Source organism: Notothenia rossii (assembly GCF_949606895.1).
Source record: "Notothenia rossii genome assembly, chromosome: 7".
In the NCBI taxonomy this organism is placed as follows: Eukaryota; Metazoa; Chordata; class Actinopteri; order Perciformes; family Nototheniidae; genus Notothenia; species Notothenia rossii.
The window spans coordinates 22,920,605-22,930,925 of NC_136905.1; the positions used below are offsets into that span (position 1 = coordinate 22,920,605).

General features: G+C 39.4%; 1 protein-coding gene across 5 annotated transcripts; it reads left to right on the forward strand.

Moving 5' to 3' along the window:
* Positions 1 to 222: 222 nt before the first annotated feature.
* Positions 223 to 7,421, forward strand: LOC307047395 (protein tyrosine phosphatase type IVA 3-like). Of its 5 annotated transcripts, none has more exons than XM_079694343.1 (8): positions 231 to 611; positions 1,158 to 1,218; positions 2,443 to 2,907; positions 4,272 to 4,404; positions 4,599 to 4,691; positions 4,779 to 4,909; positions 5,112 to 5,186; positions 5,495 to 7,421. In XM_079694343.1, the coding sequence occupies exons 4-8, from the start codon at positions 4,309 to 4,311 to the stop codon at positions 5,610 to 5,612; spliced, it is 513 nt and encodes a 170-aa protein (XP_079550469.1). In that variant the 5' UTR covers positions 231 to 611; positions 1,158 to 1,218; positions 2,443 to 2,907; positions 4,272 to 4,308; the 3' UTR covers positions 5,613 to 7,421. The 5 variants fall into 5 exon arrangements, with proteins under 5 accessions (XP_079550472.1, XP_079550469.1, XP_079550468.1 ...); XM_079694344.1 differs by lacking the exon at positions 231 to 611 and adding an exon at positions 1,012 to 1,087; XM_079694342.1 differs by lacking the exon at positions 1,158 to 1,218.
* The last annotated feature ends 2,900 nt before the right edge of the window (positions 7,422 to 10,321 follow it).

The window sequence follows — 10,321 nt, forward strand, 5'->3', positions numbered from 1 at the left end:
AGATAAACATGATCTGATCTGTATTTATTTTGTCACTGTGCATTATACTGTATGTGAGAACAAATACTGGTCAGCCTATAGGAAGGGTGAGGAGAGGAGAGGAGAAGAGAAGAGGGGGGGACAGCACCTCTTATTTACCCTGGTAGAGGGGAGGGAAAATGAGTGGAGTGGAGGAAGAGGAGGAGGAAGAGGAGGAGGAGGAGGAGGAGGGGGAGTGAGCCTCTTCTCCGCTCCCTCTAAGAGCATTAACTGTAGAGTGTTCTGCTAGTGACAGGGCTGTCAGGGTCATATGGCTGCTCAGCCTGATTAGACCAGCTCACAGCAGATCCTCCACACAGCCCACTGCTACAGCAAGGTACAGAGCACAGCACAGACGGCGCAGCAGCAGCAGTTATATGAGGCCAGGGTTTGCTGAGAGAGGAAGATAGTTTGCTGTTATACAGGGAAAGAGCAACAGGTTGTTGCTCACAGACTTCATTTTCTGGTGGCTGAATACCAGACATTTCAAGTTCTAGAGGTGGAAAAAGAATAAAAGCAGGTGGACTCCATTGTGGCAAAGAGGCCCAAGAACTGCGTTTTTGCCTGTTGTTGGAAATGACATTGAAAAGCAGGTAAGGACAAGATTTTGCATTTGTTTTAGTAGTTGTCATGCTGATAAAAGGCATTTGGGAAATGTTCCTGATGCTGTCACACAGCCAAACAGATGTTTGGTGCAACAGGTTTTTTCAACGTTTGCAATGGCAATAACTTGATGTGACACATTTAGATACAGCTATAAAGAAATGTCCATTGAAATGTATTTCTACAGTAAAGTTTCAAAAGAAAGCTATCAAGCTAATCACAGTTCTTCACTGGAACAGGGAAGACATGGCTATACTGCAGATTGTTGCTGTCATTAAACTGTGGTGTGTCATATAATCAGCTGCTGGTATAGATACAGCTATAAATACAGCTACAGATATTCAGTGTCTAGGCAGTCCACTGGTTGCATGTCAGCGCTCTCACTGTTGTAGTGCTGCTGCTTGCTTCTGCAGGACTAACTCAGGTTGGTGGATTTTACTGTTTAGAGGCCAAGCTGTCCACTGAGGTAAGAAGGAAGGCTGTGTACTGTTGCAGAAACAACTGAAATGTTGGCATTGATAACATTTCTTTTACAGAATGACTTGTGAATGGACCTTCAGCAGCAAAAATGGTGTCTTTATTTGTAAAGAGGCAGAGGTGAATACCCTCTAAGAGGATTTATCCTATTTTGAGGCTACTACCTGCCTGTCTTGTTGTTGTCTTTACTACTAACCTTACTCTCTGTCAGTCAGCCTCACATTGCACGTACTGTAGAGAAGCTTGGCAACCTAACGTGGCTAAAATTATATTGAGATCCATTTTTAACTTCTTTGGGCCCTGACCTAGCCTGCACAGGCAGGTCAGTCGGCAAGCTAGACAGCCATCACGGGACACACCTGCTTTTAGAGACCAAACTGCACTCTAAGATAAGAGGGAAGATCGGCTGTACAGTTTTAATTGGAATTACTGCTACCGTCTAGTCATTTAAATGATGCTCCTTTATGCTTTCATATAATGTTTTGATCTTGGGTCACTGCTAAAAAACACACATGGCAACTCCGTTAAAGTCAAAACAAACTTTTAAAAAAATAAAACAAATGTCCTGTCTTCACATCGACTGCATGGAAAAAATGGTCCTCTGCTCTAACCTGATTAGTGGTAACAGAGGATAAATCCTAATTATAGATGGTCAACAACCGGGAATAGACTGCACTCTTCTGGTAGAGTCAGCGAGTAAGTCGGCATGTGATTATTAAGCGTGCGTATGTACGTGGGTATTGTCAAAGCTAGGATGAAGAGGTGATGACGGATTACCCAGAGTACATCTGGACTTTCCCTTGTTGTTTGTCTGAATGTTGGAGTGAGAGATAATCAGCACTTGTTTTCCACACAAATTACTTCCAAAACAAGGCAGAATCAAGACTTAGTAGCAAATATCAGTCTTGAATTTGCATAGGCTAGTGGCCCTGGTATTGGCAGCATTTTACTTAATATTTTTTATTTTAAATCATTACAAAGACAAACCAATTTCACAAGTAAAATTATAGATAGGCACACTTTATGCCGAATGTTTATATTTTTTGTATAATACAAACACTTAGGTGTGTTAGTTAATTGGCAAGAGATTTAGAATATGTTTCAAACATATTCATGTGTGTGTTATTTGTGTATCTATGTACATTAGTTGCCTTTCTTTGGCCCTTCACATTACAGAAGAGGGCTATCATTAGTATATTTCTGCCTAACAGAACCAGCTGATTTTACAGATACTGTGATTGGAACACTGGAACAAAAATGTGTAATTTTTTCTTATTTTCATTACTGTTTTCTGGAGATGCTTATTTAAAGAGTAATATTTAAATTGTATGTTTTGTACTATAGAATCGCTGGTTGATGGAGTTTGTGCGGGGGAGTGGTGACTACTGCCACGCTCAACACCATTAAGGGCTACTTGGGATGAAGCTACAGCATGCAGTCCTGCGGCCCTGAAACCTGAAAGACCGTTGCTCTCTGAAGCAGCAAGCTAATGGGGTAATACGTGGAGCCTCGACACTGGAAGCTTACCGGAGAGAAAAAGAGAGCTGCTGAAAGACACAGAGAGAAGGACTGAAGTGACAATCTGAGAAATTAAAACAACGGAAGTTGACACGACGTGCTTCCTGAACTATAGGACACAGTCAACTGATGGACTAAAACTGTACAACAGGACATCGGAATTGGGAAAATACCTTGAAGGCTATAAACAATCTCCCAACAGGAAGTTCAACCAGAGACAGGAGGTCACCTGGTGACCTGCTATAAGTTGAACTCACAGCAGCTACCTACCTGCTGCAGCTCCAGCTGAAGGTAAGGGCCGTCTGCTCATCAGAGCTGGACTAAATCTAGTTATGCACCAGCACTTCCTAACTCCTGTTCCTCATTGACTTGTTATGGCTTGGTTATATAGGATTCTATTGTAGCTTTTTAGTTGTGTCAGTGTAAGCTTAAATCAGCCTTTGGCTTGCCTTTGCAGTAGGGGTGTAATATGTACTTACAAGAATGTTTTAATTTCGAAGTCCTTAAATCGGAAAAACATCCTTCATTTTTTGTGCTGGTTAATGTTTTTTAAAGAAGTTGTAGAACAGTCTGAACACAGGAAACATTTCCTTATTTGAAAATAATGCAATAACAAAGCACATGCCATATTTATAGTACAGCCAGTAGAATTCCTATACTATACATGTTATACAGATTACACAGTATTTCCTAAAGTCATAAATCACTCTTTCATCTTATGGTGGGAATTTGTTCAGGTTAAAACTCAGGCTGTGTTCTAAATCCAATACTAAGTTACTGCATACAAACATACTGCATACTAACTTATTGCATACTACATACTTCATGTGTCACCTGTCTATTCAATTAAAAAGTGTGCCATTACTAGTAGACTGTTCACACTGAAGGTGTCTCAAATGATACAGTGTGGTCTCTGCATCACATGACTCTATCAATCAAGATATTAACAGTCCGTGCTGTTTAATATACATTATTTATTTGTATCCACATGATTTCTTCAAGTGAATTTTATGTTTTTTCTATTATTTTAATTTTTCGCACCATATAACACATGTGACCAAAGCCAGAGGGAGATTTTATTCAAGTGCAGTCGGTACCCACCCACACAGTTTTTAGATTAGGTCTAATCAAGTGTAATTCGCTCTTCTTTGAAAAATGTTCTCTCTTATGGAGAAGTGCTTGATTTAAGTGTATTTTGAAAGGAAGGAATTTTATTGTGTGACCTTGTGATAGGTCTTGAGATGTCTCAAGACAGTAACAGTTTCAGTACTGCTGTCTGGAAGAGTAAAGCTGGGCCTTTTTTCACAACGGATGTTTTGGCTTGTCATGGTAGGAAAAGGGACAGGTATTATTAATAGCACTAGCAATAGCTCTGTTCTATTCAAGTGTTAGCCACAACAGCGTGACAGTGATCCCACATTCTGAATAATAACTAGAGCAGCCTAATACCAATCAGCAATCTTATATTTTCCTCATTTAAACCTGTGCTTTCCTCACTGTGACCTGTCAACATGTCTGCCATGAAAAAGGCCTTTGAGGTAACTTGAGAAATATAGTTGAAGCTCTTCAAAACTTTATGAGCATTTTTATATGGTGTCATTTTGTTGACATCGTGTGCCATCGTAAGATAAATTCAGTACATTTTTCCCTGACAGAGGACGTTCTAGGACATTAAAGGTCACGGCTGCCAACATGAACCGCCCTGCTCCAGTGGAACTGTGCCACAAGAACATGAGATTCCTCATCACACACAACCCTACTGACAGCACGCTCACCTCCTTTATAGAGGTGAGAAACATATATGTGTGTGTGTGTTTGCTAACAGAAGACCATAAGTAAACTGAAGAGATTACCAAAGATGACACATGGTACACATGCACATATACATATACCTCATGGTAAACTGTATGTCTTTTCCCCTCTTGTTGAAGACATGTAAACCGAGAGACATTTTAAGTTAATTCAAAAATGGTCCCTTCCAGGACCTGAAGCACTTTGGTGCCACCACAGTTGTTCGAGTCTGTGATATCACCTATGATAAAACACCGTTGGAGAAAGACGGCATTACTGTGGTGGTGAGCACTCAGCAAACACACACATACACACAAACACAGAGGATACAGAGTGCCAGGATTACTTTAAAAACTCTGCTCTGCTTTCAGGATTGGGCGTTTGATGATGGAGCCCCACCCCCTACGAAGCTGGTTGATGATTGGTTGAATTTGCTGAAGAAGAAATTTCTGGAGGAACCAGGATGCTGCGTGGCTGTCCATTGTGTGGCTGGACTGGGGAGGTGAGAGACACAGGGAGCAACAACAAGAAAACACAGTTTGTGTCTAAACACAATCCAAGTGATTAAACATATTTGATCTTATTGTCGATTATTAGGGCTTTTTATACTGTATATATTTATGAAACGTTTAAAGATAAACCTATTATTTTCACATACTTGCCTACATAATCGTAATTTATATGTGCTGTCTTCATCTGACTAGGGCTCCTGTGATGGTTGCTTTGGCTTTGATAGAGAGCGGGATGAAGTATGAAGATGCTATTCAACTCATTAGACAGTGAGTACATTTGATTATTACATCCTCATAAAGCAATATTAAATATTAATATTAAATGCAAACAGTGTCTTATTCCAATTATATACACAGCAAAGAAAGATGGTTTAATATGATAAACAATGAATTGTGTTATCAATCAATGTATGCAGTATTTAATGAAACCGTTTTTGAGTAGAAATTGAATATTTCTTTCTTGGTGCCATCTGGTGGTGATATCAAATTAATAAGAGAACAGACCGGGCAGAAGGCATCGCACACTAAAAAGGCGTGTTCTTGCATCATACATAGTGTTTTTATGTGTGTTTCAGGAAGCGTCGGGGAGCCATCAACAGTAAACAGCTAACCTACCTGGAGAAATATCGATCCAAGCAAAGACTTCGCTTCAAAGACTCTACTGCACACAAGAACAAGTGTTGCACAATGTGAACACACACACACCCTCCCTCAGACATCTTGTACCCCTCAACAAATGCTCTCAGGAAAGAACCATACAAGCCTTGTCATCTTGTCATAAAACCTGATTTGTACCCTGGGAATTTTTGACAGCGGGTTTGTTACAATGCATCTTTATTCCCTTGTTTGTTAGAATTCTTGGTCCCTTTTAAATTATTCTATTGGCATGTTTGCTTCATTTTATAGATAACAGTGAAAGAAATTGCCAAGATGGGCAAGACAAACCCATAAAAAGGTTTGTAGCTTATTGTTAAGGCATATTTGCGCAACTAAATAGCTCTGGGAAAGACAGAAACTTTGGTCAGGGATCAGGTCCTTAAAATGTTCAATAAAACAAATCCAGAGTACACAAGTGGGCAAACCCATACAAATGGGTGTTGCTGATTTAAATTGATACAAGGCCTTCAAAATGTCAAATAATACTGCATACTTTGTTAAGTAACTATTTATTTTTTCAATGATGTACACATGTTCAATATGTTTAAAACTCATCATTATCAGGGTAATAACAAGCAGTATTTATGTAAGATTGTTTTATACCAAAACCTTTAAAACCATAATTTTGTAGCACAGGGTTTTTACTATCAATTTAAGTCAATACTATAAGCAACCCTCTCTTTGAGATTATTCCTTTTATTGTCTCTTCTTTAGTTTAACTGGAGATATAAGGGCTAATTTTCATCCGAGTATTTTCTGACATTTGTCTAAAAATAAGATATTATTTATTGTCTATGATCATTGTGAATATCAGCTTTTGGTAAATATAAAGCCTTCATTTGGTTTTGTCACAGTTGCCGTTTTAAAATTACTCCATTGTGCTCAAGTTATGTGTTTACATATCAGTGTGTGCATTATATTATGCTCTGTTTGCTGACATTCACAGAAGGAAACAGCTGATTTGAAGCCAAGTAATAATACATTACACACAGACTTAAAGGACTGACATATGTAATCTAGTTGTGAATAATGTAAAAAGATGTGATCCTATTTTTATCCCTTTTATTCCCATGGACGTAACCAGTGGTTACACCACTCCTACCATTCATTGACTACAACAATTTGCACACAAAAAATAAATAGTTTCAAATATATGTATATTATATATTCTATATTCTGTGTCACAGAGGAATTTATATTTTATCAGCAGTGGAGGACACAATCTCCTAGTTTTAATCCATGGATGATGTGTAAATGGAGGTAATGGACTAATCCTAACATAAATATAGCTGCACATCATTTATGTCTAGATCACACTATCTACTAGGTCAAAGATTATCTTGTGGGGTGGAGTTTACTTACTTATGTGTTTTGTTCCTGAATGATGCTTTCAGCCAACGGCTTCCTTTTTTGCTAATGATAGAGCATGCCCTTTTTGTTTTAGTAAGTTGCTAGTCTCCCATCATCTATGGTCTTGAATGACAATGCATACAAAAATAAAATGAGAGCAGAGGGTGTAACATTGATGTTAAAAAGGAGATAGGAATAGGATCAACCACGTTTTCCTGAAACCTTAGCAAATTGGCTACAGATTCCTTGTTCATATAATGTGTGTATGTTTTTTGACTGTGTGTTTGTGTGTGTATGTATGTGTATTTGTCTATGTGTTTGTGTATGACTGTGTATGGCTGTGTGTGTATGTTTGTGTGTGTGTTTTTCGCAAACTTTAGCCATTGTAAATCCTTGGGACTGGCATAAACCAACACTTTTTTAATGTAAAACAAAACGTCTGTTTGTCTGTAAATTCTCGCACTGTTAAATAAAGTTTTTGTCACTGTCCCTTTATTATAATAGTTGTTCACGATTTCTTCTGTCTATTTGCTGCATTTTAAGGATATGATATGGCCTGTATTTGTTCGTAAACACCTTAGGTTACATAAGAAAAACAATAATTACTCTATGGCAGACACACTGTGTTATTAACACAACTTGAACTAAGCATACAAAAGTCTATGTCAACAGTGTTGACGCCTAATGGCACGATTGGCAACATATAATATACTAGGGTGACCAAACGTCCTCTTTTGCCCGGACATGTCCTCTTTTCACGCCCTGTCCGGGTCGTCCGGGGGGGGTTTATAAATTCATGAAAATGTCCGGGTTTCGCGGACCGTTTGCATGTACTTAAATTGACTGGCGAATTGCACAGAATACTACGGTACTCTGTTGCGTGTGTGACGTAATCCCTGAGTCTGAAGCTTTGTGGGCGGCTCTACAACTACGCTGACACACAAGCAGAGGAAGGGGACAGAGCGGACCGCCGCTCACATTCACAATGCCAAAGCGCAAATGTACTTTTACAGATGAATTGCAGAAGAAATTCCAAATGTTCCGGTCGGAACAAATGGGAGGCGGAGTGCACCCTGTGCAAAGCTTGCACATACGTGTGTGTCCAATAAAGGTGCAGACGATCTTAAAGCGCACATGGACACAGACAAACATAGGAAAGCTGTGCAAGGTGAGAGTTTGTCGGCAAAGTTGACAGACTTCTTTGTTAGACCAGGCAAAACAGAGGATGCTGTAAATGCAGCGGAGGTTGCGTTTGCATTTCACACTGTGAAACATCACAACAGCTACAGATCTATGGATTGCACAAGTGCCTTGCTAAAAAAAGCATTTCCAGACTCTGACACTTCCAAGAAATTCAGTAGTGCGCGCACTAAAACCGAAGCCATTGTCAATGGTGTTATAGCGCCCCACTCGATTGATGTCGCACATAAAGCACTCAAAGAAATCCAGTACTCTGGTGTTTCTACAGACGGGAGTAACCACGGAGCAGTGAAAATATTCCCAATCATAATCCAGTACTTTGACTGGAAGAGGGGTGGCATGCAAACAAAATGTATCGAGTTTAAAGACACACCAAATGAGACAGCAGAAACCATTGCACAATATCTCATTGAAACATTGGCAAAAAAAAATTGTCTGAAAAATGCATTGCATTTACTGGCGACAATTGCAACACAAACTTTGGAGGAATCCGACGTGATGAAGGGGGAAAGAATGTGTTTGCAAATTTGAAGAGGTTGCTGCAGAAGAACACTGATCGGTGTGGGTTGCCCAGTACACATATTGAATAATTGTGTTCATCATGGGGCAGACAAAATAGATATTGACCTTGAGAATATCATGTTCAAAATCTACCAGTACTTCCACATTTACACTGTGCGCACTGAGAGCCTGAAGGAGTACTGTGATTTTGTTGACATTGAATACAGAAGGATGCTTTCTCACAGCAAAACAAGGTGGCTGTCATTGTTCCCAGGCATTGAGAGGATGATACAGATGTTTCCAGCCTTAAAGGCATTCTTTCTGTCTCAGCAAAAACCACCCATAGTGATCAAGAAGTGTTTTGTAAACGAATTCAGTGATATCTACCTCTGGCACATGCACTCACTCATGTCTGCGTTCCACACCCACATTCAAGACATGGAAAAGGAGAAGAACTCCATTATGGAGGTAAAAAAAATCATGAACAGCATCCACACCATTCTTCTTGAACGCAAGAGCAACAACTTCATGTCCCTTAAAGTTAAGGGACTACTGGCACAAAAGCGTAGTGATGGACTTGGTAAGGAATATGACCAGTTCTGTGCTGATGTGCAAGGCCTGTACAGTACATGTCTGGAGTATCTGGAGAAGTGGATGACTCCCATGGAAGAGTTCTCCACATTCACGTGGATGGATCTGAGTGAGCCACCAGAGTGGAATGATGTGGAGGCCTGCATCAAGTTCCTAGGAGAGAAGGGGGTGGTAATTGATGATGTCAAGTGTTTTGACCAGGTCACCAATCTGAAGAGATTCACAGAAAGGTGCAACCGTGATGAGGAGTTCAGTGGCCTGCAGGTGCACCAGAAGTGGACCAAATATTTTGAGAAGGCCAAAAGCATTGCATGTTACTCAGAACTACTGAAGATTGCACAGTTTGTCTTTGCACTTTCCTCTCACAATGCAAATGTTGAGAGGGTTTTCTCACTGATGCAGAGCCAGTGGACCAAGGAGAGGAACCAGCTGTCTGTTGAGTCACTGAAGGGGATTCTATTTGTGCAATACAATTTGAAAGACATGTCTTGCAAAGACTTTCATGCTTATTTGTTGAGCAACCGAAACCTGCTGGGAAAGATCAGCTCCACAGCTAAATATCGATGGGCAGACAAGGAGGATGAAGAAGAAAAGCAGGATGAAGAAGATTGAAGTATGCAGCTATGCAGAGAGAGAAAGCTATGTAGCTGTGGGAGAGAAACTTTAAACTTTTCATTTTAAATTGGGACCCTAGAAAACAGTTTGAAGCTAGAAATATGTGAAAAGTTGTCGTTTCACTGTGGTTGTTTACAATGACAGGGCCTGGAATTGTGTTTACAAACATTTAAAGTAGGCTTATATTTGGTTCATGGTGACTCAAAATGTGTTTGGTTTGATTTAGGTAATCAAATGTTATGTTATGTTATGTTCACTAATGGCAATTATGCAAATGTGAAATCCAAAACTGCATAGTGCACTTTTAAAATAATTACATTAGTATCTTTGTGAGGTTACTGTTTTATTGTTTACATTGACAAGATACAAAGAGATTATTTGTTAAAGCTGGATTTTCTATTTTCTACTATTTCATATATTTTGTTATTTATTTCTGTCCAGTAAGACTTGAAAAGAGAGCTATTATTTTGTTACAGATTGATGTTTAA